The following is a 17,325-nucleotide window of genomic DNA, read 5'->3' as shown; positions in this document are numbered from 1 at the left end:
GGAAAAAATACATATTGTCTTCCAAAGCTAAAGCCAATCCGGAACTTTGAGTATATTTGCTGAATATGTTTCCTTGAGGTATGATAAACCTTCACCAGCCATCAATAGGACGCTAGAGGTAGAAACGTGTATGTCCTGTATCCTACTAAGAAATAAATGTAGTCCAAGTTTATTTATAATTCTACAGTTTATAATAATATATCCTAAGTTATGACCATGTTTATGGAACGCCTTCCTCGTGTTGGTTCTTCTTTAGGCAAGTTATCATTCCAACGAGTTAATGCCTCGAGTCTAACGAAGACAGATGGCGGAGGAGGCGACGGGTGAAGAGCGAGTACGAAGAAAGGGGGTAACAAAACTCGAGACCTGCACTCTAAATAAGAACAAGACTTTGGTTCTTAATAAGTCTATCAGATGTGGCAAAATTTCCTTCTCGAGGTAGACGAGATCAGCCTCCCCCTCTCCTCGTTGGATCCTGCAGCCTCGCAAGCTCCAACAACAACCTCCAAGTATAAATCGTCATATCAACCTCCCTCACAGCCCTGCCCATCCACTCCCTCCCCTGTCTTGCCACCTTCTCCGCCACCCTCTGTCCCGCCTCGTTCAACGTCAAGTAATTCACCAGCTCAGGTAGTTCCTCCAAGCTTTGACTGACGGGTATGTAATGCACCCACGGGACCAACCGCTCATCATGCCATTCTCGAAGAAGAGCCTGTTTGAGGGGGAGTGTGTTTGAAGACAGGAGCTTGTAGTAGCGCCCGCTTATGCCGTTGCCGTCGAGGTCGAATGCGAGTTTTGAGTGGAGTGCTGCGTCTTTGTCGGCCCATGGTTTGACGTTGAAGAACGTTTTTTGATCGCGGCAGAATTTGCGGTCGCATTGGAAGATTCTCGTGAAGCCGACGTCGTATAATCTTCCGTTTAGAAACCATGACTTGACTGTACTGATCACGCCGTTTTTCTCCCTAAGGTATGTGTGCTCTTGCTGCCCAAGGTTCTGCGTCAAAGTCACGAATCTCTGCCGTTGGTGGTTCCGCCACTGATCGTCGAGAGCGTAACCTCCTGTAGTCGAACCAGTCCAATAAAGGTTGTTCTTCTTCTCCGACCAGGGAACATCATGGGTCTTATTGTACTGAAACTCTTCTTCGACGTATGCTGGACTCGGAAAGAGTATATCGCCCATTGTTGAGAATGCGCCTGTTGATAATACTGGTGCTAAACCTTCGATGAGACGAAAGGTCTTTGGGCTGATGAAAGTCCCGTGCATATCTTTGTACTCAGGATGCTTGCACAAATCTGACTCGGAGAGGCGATCTTTTACAAAAGGGAGTCCGAATGTCTCGACTATAGATTGGTCGTCCCTATAGGTCTTATGTGATGGGCAAGACCGTGTCAAGGCATCCCAAGTGGGCTTCATCGACACATCATTCAGTCGGATAGCTTTGTCGACACCGTCTCCCTGAGGAGGTATAACAACCCTCGGCTCATCAAAATGGTTGATCAGAAACTTGACATCCGGCAAAACTCCTGGAAGGTTCCACAACAACTTATCAAAAATATAGCTGTAATGCCGATCATAAGAACGGCTCGGATGCTGACACTTTGTCTTCGCTGTCTTACCCGAAAACTCACAGAGCCAAACTTCACTACGCGGCGTATTATATACCTTTCCAATGATTTCAGAAACCTCTTTTCCACTGAGCTTCAGAAACGGCGATATGGCGCTGTGAATCGTGTCAAACTCGTCAATGATGGGTGAATTGTGCTTCAGGGCATATTGGAACCATGCTTCAAAGCCTGGTGGTGGATCAAGGCCGTATCGCTTTTTGTACTGCTTCACTGCTGCTGCATATGTTCGAGATTGGTTGCTAAGTTTCCTTCCGAAGATTGGTGCTGCTTCTTGAGTTAATTGTTTGATGGGGTGAGATGGAGAGGTGAATGAGGTGGATGTTGAGGATGTTGTGTCGTGGATCATGTATTCGCTGTAGAGATAGGGAATAATAGATGCTGATAAGCATGACCAAAGGAGTAGTCTGCCCTTGGATTGTTTGGGGATGAGTTGGCTTGTTTGATAGAGGGTGAGCGTCGAGACTGCTACGTGGGACAAGGCTTGAAGTTGGGAGGTTTGTGAGAAGGGATTTCTGGTGCATGCGAGAGCAAAGGTTCCTATCGTGGTAGCTATGCACCACGACGTTTGTCGTGCCTGGGTTTGTCAGTGTCCGTATGCAAAATGCTTGACAGGTCTACGTACGGCTCGAATGGTAAAGAACCAAGACAAGGCCTTGACTGATCCTGTAAAGAGCACGAGAATGACATTGCTGTTTGGAGGTCCGAGGACAAATGACTGGAAAGCCACAGCAATGAAAAGGAGGACTACCGTTCGGCCTGCGACGGCCTTGATATTCGTCTCGATGTCAACTGATGACAGCGATAATGTTCTCACTTTCAAGTCAGGATTGAAGATACTGTAGACAACAAAGAGAGAAGCCACTAATATGATCGATATTAGGGAACCGAAAAGATCCCCATTTGAAAGTGAGAACGCTGAAAGGACAACGACTAGTGTTGTCCCCTTGATGGTGCTGATGAGGGGTGAGGTAGGGACTGAATCAGATGACATGCTTGATTGAAAGTACGTCTGTACTGTAAGGAGAAGAGGCGTCAAGAGAGGCTCCAGTGAGTCAGCACAGTTTCACCGGGTTAGTATCCCGTCTAACTTACGTAGAAACCAATGGTCATACTCTCAGCCCTGTAAAAAGCCGCAACTGCGATACCCAATGCAACGAGCCATTGGGACAAAGATGAATGATGCTGTTTTTGCGGGTCATTCAACAACGGCGAAGACGGCCGGATGTTCGGTAAAGCAGTATACTTGATAAGAAAAGGAAGAAGAGCCCAACAGACAATCTCGGAGCACAGCTCCAGCCGTCTTGAAGGGACATACTGCGACACCGTCGTGAATACAACAGCGGCTGTAGCAGAACCCACCACGTGGTCAACAGTGTTAAGGGGCGCCATGCCCATTATGAATAGCGTCACCTGCGAAACATAAGGAGACCCAACTGGCAAGGCAAAGCTGAGGGATTAACAGGCTCAGCTGAGATCAGGAACCAAGTAAGCCTGAAGATGAACGTCCACCAGCATCCAAAGGGGAAACGACGCAGAGCGTTCCTAGAAAGAACAGCAAATACCCTCCTTAAAGACTCCCCCCGTCCCCCTCAAAAAGCCAAGCGAGCTTGGCATGCTGCTAGAAACATCTTGGCGCCCACGGTGAAAACTGCCCGGACGAATTGAATGACCAGGCACCTGCATAACCATTCTGTTGGCCCTGCTGTCAAATGTGACAGTAGGAGAATCCTTTGTGGCTGTGTCCATTCTACGTCGTCATTCTAGTGCAAATGCCGGGGTGTTCATCTCGTATCATGACGATTTCCGACAATTCTATTGGACGGGAGGATGGCTGTGCCGATCATCCGCAGTTAAGCTGTTGGTTTGATCATTCTCTGAAACGACGAACACGAGGTTCAGAATAGGAAACTGCCGAGGTGCCGAAGAATCTCGTGGTTCCCATTTCTCCGCGGTGTTTATTTTTCATTCTTATGCAGGGAGGAACGCGTAATTCAAAGTTTGTGTTGAAGCCAAGGAATTTGATCAGGAGGCTAATTCAAGCTTAATAAGATATTCGCTGGGATCAGCGCGCTATGAGGCCAGAAGCGGTTAGTATGGGGCAGTGTACGCTGCGATTCATCTTATTCGTCGTCATGATTTGTTAGGATGAGTCTTGGCCTTCTGAAACGAGAGATTGGGTTGAGAACCTTATTCATTGTTTCTTTGGAGAGAGTCGATATCGCAGCCATTGTTATCCAGGTGTATTTCTCAGTGATACAATAGTATTGATTCTCAGCGATGGAACTACGTGGAAGCTGCAGGATATCATTGTCATGTCGTGCAAATCATTATTAAGCCGCGCGTCTCAAACAGTTTAGCTGCTTGGCGAGAGTAAGCGGGGGATAATGTACCTACACAAAGCATCAAACCTGTCAATTTGAGGTAGAACCCTGCGATGGCCGGCGTTCCCAAAGCTCAAGGTTGCGACGCGTGCCGCAAGCAGAAGAAAAAGGTACGCCATGACAACACATGGATACATCTGACGGCGCTGATGAAACCAGTGCGATCAGGCTAAACCCGCTTGTGCGCGATGCACACGTCTCAAGCTCCAATGCACAGGAATCGGTGTAAAGCGCTTCCTCTTCAAGTCTGAAAACACCCAAGCTGCCAAGAAACACACCAAAGCAGTAGCTGGACCTTCTTCTGCGCTGAGTAATGACAAGACATTGGTGGCGGGTAACTTGGTGCATATTCTTGAGTACGATAACCCAGGCTATGACGTTTCAACGTATGGCTGGTTCGTCAAAGACTTGCCGCGTCACGTGGGGTCGAGTAAACCGCTCGATGCAGCTATCGCGGCGTTTGTAACGGGTTTTGGGCCGTTGAAGGATAGGAGTGCTTCAAAAGTTGATGCGTTGGATAAGTATGTTTTTGCGTTGAGGGTGTTGAGGGAGTCGATGCAGGATCCTAAGCAGGCGTTTTCGGCTGATAATATGTGCTCGATCTACTTGATATCGATCTGCCAGGTATGTCTTCTGCTCTGCGGCGGCACAAAAGTCTAATTGGGATACTCATAGGAATGGCTTGGTAGTGGTGGGGGTGGTGTCACTGGTCCGGGCAGTGTCAATTCGAAGCACCACGAAGTGCTCGCATACTTGCTTCAGAATGCCATCCTCAAGTCCCAGTTTGACCCCTCCGATAAGCCGCTCATGCAAACCATATTCTCCATCGTGGTAAGTCCCTCGCCTTATTTCCTCTCGCGTACTCACTGGCGTCAGGTCCTCGAGAGTTTTACCAACCCCAACATCCAACTTGGCCCATGGTTCTGGCAAGCTCTCTCAGTTCTCGGCGATGCAGCACGCCCTCTCAAATCAGGAGACGGCACATCCTTCGCAAGCCTCAATATCGGAACGATGGGCGAAATGTCCTGCTTCATCCGCGATCCTGATCGATACCTTTACCAAATCCAGTGCACGTATGCTCTTATCCAAACAGAACATCCGAGGCTTATCAGAGCTGCTGAAGAAGCAGTCGCTAAAGCAAAAGCATCTGGGTCAACGTTTCTTCAGAGAAGAATGGGGATGCGTTTCCATACAGCGATCGCAGTGATATTGTCGATGGCTACTATACTGAACCGCATTTTACGGTCCTATGATGGCGACCCTGTTCTCATAGCGGACGCTAAGCGCTATGTTGATGGGAGTATTGTACTAGGCCGAGCTGCTAGTTATAATCGCCCGATTGCAGCTTCTGCGGTGGCTTCGCCTCTTGCACTGTCGTTAGCTGCCTTGGAAGATTACAGACGCGAAGAAGTTGAGGAGCTGCTCGTGGAGTATCAGACTGATTTCCCAGGCCTGAATTACTTTTCTGATGTCAAAATGGTCAGGAGGGGGTTCGATGATATTGATAAGAACAATCAGAGAAAAGTAAGGTTGCTATTATCAGGTGAAGAAGAACTTGATAGTGGTTCCGGTGATAGCGACATAGACATCGAGATTGGACCGGGGTGTACAATATTGTAACGAAAGACAAAGAAAGGCAAGGCAAAGTATAATTTTTGAACCGTTCCTCTTCTCGTGCTTCCAGCCGAGAGCTAGCTTTTAGGCACAAGTGAAGGCAATGAATATATCCCATATGCGTTAACTCTTGTGCTGAGTCTGAATCTTCTTTTGGCCCCTCAACCTCATCCAGGCACCTCACGCTTCTTGCTCAATATCCTTCAAAAACGCAACAATCGCCTCAACCATCTGCCCCAACCCAGGATCCTCAAGCGGATAATGTCCCGCCCCCTCCAACATAACAGTCTTGACCTTGACCTTATCAACATCCTTCAAAAAAGCTTCCGACACCCAGAGTGGCGTCCACCTGTCCTCCGCAGGCTGCGTCAACAAAATCGGACACGTATCAAAGTCCTTCGGTTCCTTAGCTGGTTTATACGTCGTAAACGAAGATAAAAAGCTCATCGATACCCATGCGTTTGCTGAGCTGTTATCGCGCATACAAGCTGCGAGAGCTTGGGGATTGTTGACTAGTGTTGACATTCGGCCGGTGATGTACATTGGCATCGACATCCATCCTAGACCGAGAGTGTGCATCACTCTCCCCATCGGCGCACCGATACGACTCATGAAGAGATTCCGACACGCAGCGTCAGCAACACTCTGAATCCTCATATCCATGAAACACATGCCCACAATCCCCCTAACACGCTCATTCATCCCGGCAACATGAAACGTCAAACCACCCCCAGCACTCAATCCATAAAGCGCAATAGGTCTTTTATCATTCTCATACTCATGGTCCACAAACTCACTCGCGATATTAACCCACTCCGCAAAATCCCAAACATGGCCCTTTTTCGGAACTGTGCAGCCATAGCCCAGCATGTCGATAGCGACGAGTTCAAAACCTGCTTTGTGGAGGGGTACGCCGAGAAGCATTGACATCATGCGTCCGTTGGTTCCCATGCCGTGATGCATTATGAGTCTGGCGCTGGCGGAGGGGTTACGCCATCTGTCGAGATGGAGAGCGTGGCCGCGGTGATGCCATACTTCCTCGGTGGGAGAGTGATCGGGTGTGAAGTGTAGACGTTCAGGGAGGAAAGATTGGATATCTTTCCATTCTTTTTGTTTGGCGTATGTTGGAAGTTCAGACATTTTGATGTGAGTTCTGATGGTGATGGTATGTCGTTAGTTTATCTGGTGGGATATGGTGACTTATAGCAAGTCTGCGGTGCATCTGACCGAGCTTGGGTGCTAAAAATAATTAGATAATAGGCAGCTACAACTATACTAAACTTGCCTAAATATTTTTGTCATTTGGGATAGAAATCCTAAGTTTTCTTGCCGCTCAGAACTTTTTCGTAGTGTGCGATTCACTGACGTGAGAAATTGACGGAGTCGGGAAGATATTCGCACTCGGATTGGATCGTGTGGCAGCCACCTTTCAAGATACCCAATTATGGCTAACGGGAATGTCTAAAGGAACACTTATGGTATAAGCTTAGTAGATGGTAGGACAAGCAACTCTTCTTGATGTAACCTATTCTTCTATATCCTTGTGCTGACTTCTTAGAATCGACTGCGGGGAAGCTCTTCTCATTATAGACTCGTCATATTAAGCACCATATTTGATGCGACACGTAAGCAACCTTTAGCTTTCGAGGCTCATTGCTATTGGCCGTGGGACTGTCGAGTAGTCGTTCTCGGATGTTGGAAGCTCTAAATTGATATGTGGCTTGATCCGAGATCGAAGGGCCTGATTGTCAGGATTGTTCAAGTTCAGATTAAGGGTCAATACGAATGAAGAGAAAATGATCGCTGTCCAAGATGATATCGTATGAGTTAGAGGATATTCGTCTGGTGGCGTTGACCAATTGAGTTGATGTTTGGATGCTCATCAAGAACGTGGCTATGACATGGGTAACTACTCGCGGCTGATGACGGATTTTAGGTACATTCTAGAGTCATGCGAGGGAGAAGAAATGTCTCGATTGTCCGGTAGTGAGCTGTACCAACTCAAACAAGGTTCAATTCCACTGACCAACGACAACAACCCGAAACATAGGTCACTCGCGTATGCAAGAACGTTGCATCGTCAAAAACGCTGTAACATGGTGACATCTCCCTGCTGCAGTGTATGAAACGCCACAAGGATGAGAAATAAGGTTATCAGATCAACAGACTCGATCGCCAGTGTCACAGACTACCCTGCAGAGACTCAATTCAATTCCGCTCCCACTCCAGTATTGCCAACGTGTGATCTCCGTCAATGAAGCATGGGAAATTACAAGATGATTAGTCACCTCCAAATTGCGCGAAAGGAACTGTCGCTGAAATCGCCAAGGCAACATCGGACCACCGCTCGCCTCACATCAACATGACAAGCTTGGCAGCAAAAGGGCGCTGACCACGGATCTCGCTCTTTGCGGCTTACCTTCCTCCTCCAGCATAAACTCCAACGGTCTCGGACATTTAAATTACAGGAATAACCATAAACCCGCCTCACCTCAATCCGCCCTCTAACTCAAAGCAGTCATGTCGCGTCACGCAAGGATCTTCACGTGGCCCGTAACATAGAACATTCCCAGAAGCAATTTTTTTTCTTCCATCCTAGTTTTCATCATGTCACCCAACTCCACCGTCAACCTCCGATCGGAACGCGAATGTGGATTTCGCGTATGTAAATGCCCAGCTTTTCGACTCCATTTTCTACGTAAAAGAAATAACCACAAAACACGAGGGGGTTCCACTGTCAGATGTTGTGAGCATCAAGAGCTGACATAACCTTAAAAAAACTCTATTCCAGCGAATTGAGTATGCTTACAGAAGCGGGAAAAAAGGGTATAGTGGCGAGATGGTAGGAGACAAGTGCCGTACGGAGTCAGGGCCGGATCCTCGGACATACGTAATGCTCCACTGGCTGCAAAATTGAAAGGTTTGACGGAGGCAAATGCCCCACTGTTCCGGTGCTCCATCCGGCGGAGCTGCCGGGGTGGCCGAGGACCAATCGGCGGGGATGTATCTACAAAACATCAGCATCTTCTGAGATTACCTACCTTTGAGTTCTCGTCAAGGGACCTTCCTATCTTGTGTTACAGACGAGGTTATCACGTAATGAACTGAACAGCTTCACTTCCCCCACGGGGTCTCTACGACAAGCTATCCTCTTGAGTAATTCCATCTCTTGTAATGCTACACCTGTAATTGGACCCTGGAGCTCACTCTTCCCCATCGGGCCACCAAAAAATGTACATCATAGCTCCCGCCACAACCTCCGATCGGAGGTCTCTTCGGCCTGGGGTATAACATAAAAGGGTGATAATATGGAGAATAACGGGCCGCTAATAACGTCAAGTCTGCCCACGACCCTTCCATTGACTTTTCCTTTTCACCTTCTACCTCCTTTCCCAATTCACTCTCCCCATTCAACGTCGTCCGCTACGCAGGACCGTAGCACCTCACAATGGGCATCATGAAGTTTTCAAAAAAGCCCGTCGAGCCTTCACCGCTGACATCTCATCCTCCGGAGTCCAGCGCCTCAGATACAGAGCCACCAAAAGATGAGGCCGATTTCCAAGCCGTTCCTGCTGGTACTGAGGAAAAGGGCAATATCTTTGATCAAGGCGGCAAGAATTACAGAACTCTTGGACGATGGGATACCGTCCTGATTCTCTTCACAAACCAACTCGGTCTTGGAATCTTATCCCTCCCCTCAACGATAAAAACTCTCGGAATTGTCCCCGGCATAATCGCAATTCTCGGCATCGGCGCGTTATCGTGGTACGCAGCGTACGAACTCCTCCAATTCTACCGCAAACACCCCAATGTCGTCAGCATCGTCGAAATGACCCGCATCGTCGGTGGCGCATGGTTTGAGTCCTTCGCCGGCTTCGTCATGATGATCCAGGTTGTCTTCATCGTCGCTTCAGCTACAGTCACGCTATCCGTTGCGCTGAATACGCTTAGCAGCCATGCGACATGTACTGTGATCTGGATTCTTGTGGCGTGTATCGCGTGTTATATCTTGTCGATACCAAGAACGATGAAGTTTGTTTCAAAGGCGGGAATTCCCAATGCTGTTAGTGTCGTGGCGGCTTGTTTGATCGTTTTGATCAGCTTGGCGGTTTCGGGACCTGCGACTGCACCGGAGGGTTGGCATAAGGAGATCAAAGTTGTTGGAAATCCTACGTTTCGCGATGGTCTCAATGCTTGTTTGCGCGTTGTATTCTCATATGCTGGTACATTCACATTCCCGTAAGTTCAATCCTCCAAGAAAAAATGAGCAACACTGACTGTAGATAGCTCATATATGGCCGAAATGCGAGATCCTGCAAAAGACTTTCGTTTCGCTCTCGCAGTTCTTGAGATCGTCAGTACCCTCTTCTACATCGCCATGGCCGTGGCTCTCTACTGTCTCGCTGGCGATCTCACAACCTCCCCCGTCCTCTCCGCCGCATCCTCCATACCCGCCAAAGTCGCTTATGGAATCATTCTCCCAGCCGTCGTAGCAACAGCCCTGTCAATCGGCCACACAGGCTGCAAATACGTCTACGTAACAGCGATGCGACAGATGCGCGCAACCCACCAAGTCACCGATAATAGCGTCAAGTCTTGGGTCACATGGATCTTGTCCGTAACTGGATTTTGGGTCCTGATCTTTGTCATCTCGAATGTCATTCCTATTTTTGACTCGATTCTGTCGATTACGGCTGCCACGACGATTCCGTGGTTTACATACGGCTTTGCGGCGATTTTCTGGCTGCATCTTAATAAGGGTCTTTATTTCTCAACATGGCAGAAGGGACTGCTTACTGTGGGAAATATTGTCATGATTGCACTGACTCTATTCATGAATGCGGGTGGATTATGGGCGGCTATCACTGAGCTGCTAGATCTCTTTGCCAACAATAAGGATGGCATTGGAGGAGTTTTCTCATGTGGAGATAACTCCATCTTCTGATTAAAGCTGCATAGAGAGTAAATTGACCTTTAATCGTTCATCTTATCTCCAAAACACTTGTCAACCTGCGCGAAATCAATCCGTTTACTATTTGACCGTGACACTCCGTTGGCCATCCACACACTTATAGTTACGGTGTGAACATGGTATAACCTTGACGCATTGTATCTCATTCATTTTGATAGCTAGATTGTAGTACATATCGAGATCATTACCAGATCGCCAGCCTCAATCAACATGACGGTATTCATTCCCTGTTACATCCACAAGTCGCACAACCACAATTTTTGTCGTTCATTTCCTTTCACCCTCTTCGATCGCGACATGTCCCTGTAATTTCCCTAAGCCACAAATAATCCCTACGCATACAGTCAAATTGCAAACAAAACTGCTGAATCGCAGCATCACCTTCCGTGTACTCGTAGTTTCATCGATCTTCTGAAGAACGAATCAGCATTCCATATGCCTTTCAGCTCCATCCCCAAGCCTGTTCCTAGGATCCTCCAGTGCGCGGTTTACCATGTTCTTCATAGCCGCATCGTCGATATTGCGGCTTTCTTTCTCCAATGGCATGCCATGATAGCTAGGCAGACCGTCCTTGCCTGTCCGAACTCGAACTTTCCCCAAAACACCCAGGGTCTGAAGCCAGGCCATGCGTCGATCAAGAACTTGAGGCCATACATCAATCTTTTCTGGCCTGATGTACGCTTCGATCGGGAGACCTGGCCCGCATGTGTACGCTTGAAACTCATGTGTCCAGATAGTGCCAGACTTCAGGCTGCTTCCGAACAGAGATGTCACATCATTCATATTGAAACCCACATAGACGTAATGACGATTGATTTCGCTGAAGGCTATCTGATCAATAGCGCTGGGCATCGCGATTTCAATCTTGACTCTGTTCGTGGTCGATAGGGATGGATAGCTCAGGATTCGAAGATCTGGCATCCCAAGCAACGCCAATTCAGTCGGAGGTAGGCGAAAATAGTTAGATGCGTTCTGTGGGAGCACCATCTTGGTCCCATTTATCATGAAGGGAAAGAGGTCCATGCGTTCATCCACAAGAATCTTGGGATCAATCACTGTAGCCTGGTAAAGAAGATCACGCACTCGGCCTGAAGCAACAGCAGACTCATCGATGATGAAAGCACAACCATCCCCGGTCAGAAGATCATTGGTGTACATGAGTTGTATCACTCGAAAAGGGTGAGCGAAGGCGATGCACTGAAGATGCTCGTGAATCTTCAGCCAGTGTTCGAAGTATACTAAGAACACGGCCAGCGAAACGTCGGGAACTGGCTCCTTGACGTGAGGCTCCTGCAGCTTGGTAGGGCTGTCCACAATGCTGACCCAGAGTTGAGTAGCGAGGAGCATTGCAGTGGCATTGAACTTGTCGTTGGGATGAGCATCGGCGAAAGAGGCGAGATCTGAGTAAAGCCTGGGTGGGTATCTCAAGTTGGAGATGTAAGGAGCATGGTAAAGAAATGTCGCATGCTCATAGTTGATGTGAAGGTGCGGTAAGATGATGGGGAGGACTTCTCGAAAGCAGCGATTTCCGGGTCCATGGGGCAGACTAGGTTTGACGCATTCTTCGAGGTTGGGCGTCTTTTGGTAAGGAACTTGTGTAATGGTTGCAGGCTGGATGCGAGCCACCACGACAGGAGCTTTCCCATCAAAGAGCGACCGAGCTGACTCGAGGGCCAGGTTCTTCGCATCTTCAACAGTGATATCCCCATCAGCAAACGCGATCTCCCAGCTCTTCTCAATCAAAAGTCGTTTCACCGCTCGAAGATTTCCGGGTACAGTAAGAGAATGATGGAGAATGACCTCAGAGGGAGAGATCATACCTTCAGAGGGGACTTCGAGTTCCAGACCAGAAAGATCATCAACATCCGAGTACATGTTCAGACACGGCCCATCTGCGCTCGCAAGAACCGGTTCCAATGTATACGCAGAGTAGCCGACCAGTAAACGTTGTGGAGTCGAACAATCACCGGATTCTTCAGAGTGGTGCTCATGCATGGATTGAAATCGGTGCTCGAGTGGCTGAAAGCAGTCTCTATCCCAAAGGAGTGTGCCGCGGGCCAGGACGCTGGTGATCACCCAGTCGCCTAAGGGTTGCCGTTCGCCATTGAAGTAACCGCCGCCGTGAAGATTTCCGACTGTATTCGCGATGGCAACACCTCCTTCACTCACGAGAGAGGCTTTTCTCCCTTGGATGATGATGCGCGCACCTCTCCATGGAGGCGGCTCTCGAGGCATGATAGCGATGCTAGTGATGAGCGACGTTAGTTACCGCGGAGATGTGAGAGGAGTGAACCCAACTCACCGTTGAGCAGGCGCTCGTTGGAAGGCAACAAGAGCGTAAATTGCAAGAATATCCTTCAGTTTCGGGCTATTGAAGTATAAGTGTCGCTAACAATTCCGAGATGGCCGGGGTGTTGTGAGGCGTAAGCGCCGAGGGCGAAGGTGTACTCGTTGCCGCAGAGAAGTGAAGACTGGAGGCGCTTTGCCTGAAATATCGAGAGTAAAGGAAGTCTGTTGAAAGGAGGGCTCACGTGACCCTAAGACTTAGGATGAGACGATGCCGTCGCGCGGTGATGGATTTCTAGCTGGCAGTGCCAAGCACAGGTAAGGGGTGCCTGGGCGAATATGGGAGATCTTTTCACTCTCTCATTTATCTCAACTGGGCAACATGTATCCCAAATTTAGGCTAAGATTATACTGATTTAATCAAGTCTTTTTACCATTTGGAATCAAGGCCCAGAGATTCTCCTCCCCCAGCTTACTTATTGAGCCTGGCCAAATACTCGAAGTTGACGAGAAAGATGCAATTTTGGCAGGGAAATGTCAGCTGCTAGTATTGAATGATCCTAAATGATCCGAAGAGTGCTCCTTGATAATCATCTAAAGCTGCGTTAAGCTTATCTCTATCATGGATCTTTGTAAAATTCTTCAACACTACATGGAGCTCCTCTGGATGTACCATAATTTAATTAAATGAACAAATATGAGTTTCAATCGCTATACAAAAAAGCCAAAAAGCCAATTCCACAATAGTTAACATCACTACGCAGCACTAGTCTTTTTCATAAAAGACTTGGCCTTTCAGGATCTGTAGCAATTTCATCTAGCATCCTAAGCATTTTCTCCAGTTCACTTATCTCCTCTTCTTCCTCCGTATCAACTGGAATGTGTGGACCATAACATTCCCACACAACTCCAGCAGCCTCAGCTGACTGTATTTGAGTCTCTGTCAGGAGGTATGAATCGATTTCTCGGTAAGCAGCCTCCATCTTAGGAGCCCAATACTCTCGTGCAAAGGATAACAGGTCAGCATAGTTACCACGCTCCCTTTCAAAATCCATGATGAGCTTTTCAAATAGCTCCAGTCGCGAGTTGTCTTCCTCTTCAATCTCGAGGCGATCTGCTCTCGACAATGGAGAAGTGGCATAAGAGCCACCGCCATTACCTAAGCAGCAACAAGTATGGCGAAGATCGAGAATAAAAAACGTAGCGTGGCGTACAGCCGCGCTGTCAAACCAACGTTCCGTGGCTAGGTCGTAGCCAATATGGCGTAGAAGACCACACATATATTCCAAGTGCTTAAGCGCAATACTTATGGTTTCGGAAATTCCCAAAGTAAAGACCCAGTATTGGTAGCAATTTATGGCAGCTAGGAATTTGGTCAAAGGCGTGCATCCTTTCGGGGAACATCGGCATCGGCAATCATCAACGTTATCTTCCTCAAAAATGATGCTTGAGACTTTTGGGGACAGAGGCACCCGATGTCCAAGCTGAAAAGACCATTGACTGTTGCCGAGGTAGGCCATGAAGTAGTGCGCTGCTGTTGTACGGCCCCACGGAGTCGGGACAGTGGAGTGAAGTTCCCCCCCATGATCAACCAGCCAACAGATAAATGATGAGAACAAGAAGTCCTGACTCCGATAGCCAGAATTCATAGAGTCCAGCCATTTAGGTACCAAGCGAAAAACGTCATCAAATAAAGTTTTTGGCATGAGGAAGCCATTTTGCAGGGCAGATTCAGCAACGTCGCCATGGGAGATAAGCAGGTAGATTGATTCGGAATCCTCCGGATTCTCATCATCGTCGTACACTTTTAGATGCATCGGTATATGGCATTTATTTGCCTCCAGGAACTCCTGAGTCTGAGCCGCGTTCTGATCTAGAATACCAGGTTGACACAATTTCAAAGTCTGTCTTTCTGGTGGAGTGAGCTTGCGTTGTGCGAGTGTTTTCAGCTCCTGTCTGCGTGAAGCTAGACTCTGGATAATATTCTTTTGGCCTTCTATGCACATATGGGTGTTGTGATGCCACGGCAATCGCAGAGCTCGTCGGACAGTACATGTAAAAATCGCCGATTCAGAGTGGAGTAGTAAGTTAAGGACTTCGCAGCCGTGGCATACGTTAGGTCCCGACTCTTTTTTAGACTTGAGAGCATGACATAATGCGTCGATCGCATGGTCAATTGCGTAATGGCCGTTGTTATCTTTGGTGTTCAGAACCTTGCGGTCTGCATGATTGATAAGCACTCTCAAGATCGTCGAATTCTGAGTCTGAACCGCGATGTGTACAGGGGTCTGACCAAGATGATTGATCTCATTGATAGATGACGGATACTGCTCCAGAAAGCCTATGACCCTGTCTTGATCCTCCACGAGGACGAGCCTACTGAGTTGACCAAATTCGAGGTCTATCAAGGTTAGAAAGTACCTAAGAATCATGGTTGGCCACGAGAATCTCAGCGTCAACTACTCACAATTTGATATTTCCGGGAAGTCTTTAACTAAGTGAAACTGCTCCTGAAGACTGTTTTCAAGGAATGGAGACTTGCAATCTTGACCGGCAGAGTCACCACACCTGGACAAAAGAGAACTGATCATTTCGCCAGATATTTTGGAGTTAGGAGTTATGATATTTTGGCAAAGCTGGGCTAGAACTGGTGAACTATATGGCTTTTGCGATTAACGATCTTACGTCTATAGAATTAATTCCACCAAATGCACGTGTTAATTGATTTGATAGACATGACATACCTTGTTGTTGACTTTGGATGTGTGGCGGGATTGATAAAAGGGGCCATCATATAAAAGACCTGTAGAGCTTCATCCACAAAACACTGTTCTCCCGACGAGAAAAGCTAGTGGAGATAAGGTCAGTATTAGTCCTGTTAGGAGCATATAAACAACATACACAATGTCTGTATGTGACGTAATCGACGATCGATCGACCAAATTTGTCCACATCGGTAATTGACGCGCTTTTGTCGGCAAAACACGACTTGAGTCGCCTGGAACATGACCATAAGAATACCTCGCGGTCACTATCTGTAGAGAGACGTCCAACATTCATCGCTAGTTCTACAATCCTGAAGGAAGGGGACTGGAGGCTGTCAACCGTTGTAACCCAGGTAAGATGTTGACCAAGACTCATTCCGCCGGTACCTGCTGTAAAGAATAGCGAAAATTGGCTGATGTTTCTCCAATGACGTTGAGAAAAAGGGATAGGAAACTTCAATGTCCGTTTTGTTTGTTCTTTTATGGGTTCCTGCGTTGAAAATGAGCACCCAGGTGAATGATAGTCTGTGAAGCTAATTTCTTTTTCGACGATAAAAGGGCCCCATTGTCGCTGTTCGCACCGTTTATAACTCTTGCGGCAGAAACAGAAGGAATTCATCGTCCAGAAACTACCATTCTGATATCTTGTTGATTGAATCCCGGACTCCAGCGTGTTGGGCGTTGGATCTCGTAAGCAAACGGCGCTGTCGACAGCTGTTTCGACGATATTCTCAACCATATGCACCGGCGAATTGTTGCAATTTGCTCGATAGGTCTCGGAAGGTCGAGCGAGTATATTGCCAAGCATCTGATGTATATCTTGGATGGACATTTGGGTAACATGGATGCTTCTTCTGATCGCTGGACTTAGCATTTATTCAAAGTAAGGCTGGTAGCAGTTTTCTTACGCTTGCAAAATAACTAGGGCGAACTGCAGGATGCTTATTGTATTGAATAGTTGTTTCTCCAAGTTCTCCAAGTTTTGCTTTTTGAATGGATATTTTAGTTTGACATAAAGAAACCGGGCCTTTGAAGTGCGACTATCGGGGATAGGATCCTGGCCTTTCAAGTCCGAAATTGTTTTCGACAAATCGTTGATGGCCATCTCACAATTCGCCTGTCCTTGGCTGATCGCTCTTTCAAGGTCGGCATCACTGATTCTCGTGTTGGAAGCCCAGGTTTCCAGCGCGATTAAGGATGATTGAAAGTCTCGGGCATAGTTCTTTGCGCGCTCAAGATCTTCATCCCGGCCTTCAACGCTGTTGAGATATTTAGATATCTCGGTGAATAGCTGAAGTCCTAGAGATACCGTTCCGAAGGCGCTGCCGGCAATCCCGAAAGCTTCGGCCATGTTGGGACTGAGATTCAGGATAAGTTTCGATATGGTTTTTGCGGGAAATAACGGGAAAGCTGTCGAATCTTGGTGAAATGGCACAGAGCCTCGTTTAAAGACGGTATGCTGCCCAAGTTCCAAGTTGGGCTCCGACCAGTTGATGACACAGCAGCAGTGGCAGTGCAGTATGACTGCATAATGAGGCTGTATTGTAAATGTAATAACTCGGATTGCGGTATACGTGGTCCAATTAAAGCCTTGAAATACGGTTGCCTGCATAATGTTTGGTTATTGCTGCGCGGGGTAGAAATGGGTGAATGGCTGAGATGAGCACGAGAACTGCCTCCG

General features: G+C 47.7%; 6 protein-coding genes across 6 annotated transcripts; 2 read left to right on the top strand and 4 right to left on the bottom strand.

Moving 5' to 3' along the window:
- Positions 1-448: 448 nt before the first annotated feature.
- Positions 449-3,021, bottom strand: FPRO_01953 (uncharacterized protein; the record flags this gene model as incomplete). The annotated part of the gene is made up of 3 exons (XM_031225751.1): positions 449-2,200; positions 2,249-2,668; positions 2,719-3,021. 3 exons carry the CDS (start codon positions 3,019-3,021, stop codon positions 449-451), a joined length of 2,475 nt encoding a protein of 824 aa, XP_031074520.1.
- Positions 3,022-4,060: 1,039 nt separating this feature from the next.
- Positions 4,061-5,627, top strand: FPRO_01954 (uncharacterized protein; the record flags this gene model as incomplete). Its single annotated transcript, XM_031225740.1, has 4 exons — positions 4,061-4,117; positions 4,167-4,631; positions 4,683-4,838; positions 4,884-5,627. The coding sequence occupies 4 exons, from the start codon at positions 4,061-4,063 to the stop codon at positions 5,625-5,627; spliced, it is 1,422 nt and encodes a 473-aa protein (XP_031074519.1).
- Positions 5,628-5,801: 174 nt separating this feature from the next.
- On the bottom strand, positions 5,802-6,761 carry FPRO_01955 (uncharacterized protein; the record flags this gene model as incomplete). Its single annotated transcript, XM_031225729.1, has 1 exon — positions 5,802-6,761. One exon carries the CDS (start codon positions 6,759-6,761, stop codon positions 5,802-5,804), a length of 960 nt encoding a protein of 319 aa, XP_031074518.1.
- A 2,308-nt stretch (positions 6,762-9,069) lies between these two features.
- Positions 9,070-10,566, top strand: FPRO_01956 (uncharacterized protein; the record flags this gene model as incomplete). The annotated part of the gene is made up of 2 exons (XM_031225718.1): positions 9,070-9,860; positions 9,909-10,566. 2 exons carry the CDS (start codon positions 9,070-9,072, stop codon positions 10,564-10,566), a joined length of 1,449 nt encoding a protein of 482 aa, XP_031074517.1.
- A 450-nt stretch (positions 10,567-11,016) lies between these two features.
- On the bottom strand, positions 11,017-12,828 carry FPRO_01957 (uncharacterized protein; the record flags this gene model as incomplete). The annotated part of the gene is made up of 1 exon (XM_031225707.1): positions 11,017-12,828. One exon carries the CDS (start codon positions 12,826-12,828, stop codon positions 11,017-11,019), a length of 1,812 nt encoding a protein of 603 aa, XP_031074516.1.
- Positions 12,829-13,655: 827 nt separating this feature from the next.
- Positions 13,656-16,995, bottom strand: FPRO_01958 (uncharacterized protein; the record flags this gene model as incomplete). The annotated part of the gene is made up of 5 exons (XM_031225694.1): positions 13,656-15,280; positions 15,347-15,534; positions 15,624-15,727; positions 15,781-16,498; positions 16,553-16,995. 5 exons carry the CDS (start codon positions 16,993-16,995, stop codon positions 13,656-13,658), a joined length of 3,078 nt encoding a protein of 1,025 aa, XP_031074515.1.
- Positions 16,996-17,325: the final 330 nt, after the last annotated feature.

This window comes from Fusarium proliferatum, assembly GCF_900067095.1.
Source record: "Fusarium proliferatum ET1 genome assembly, contig: FPRO_scaffold001, whole genome shotgun sequence".
In the NCBI taxonomy this organism is placed as follows: Eukaryota; Fungi; Ascomycota; class Sordariomycetes; order Hypocreales; family Nectriaceae; genus Fusarium; species Fusarium proliferatum.
Note: the sequence above shows the minus strand (reverse complement) of the source record. Positions and strands in the feature narration are given on the sequence as shown.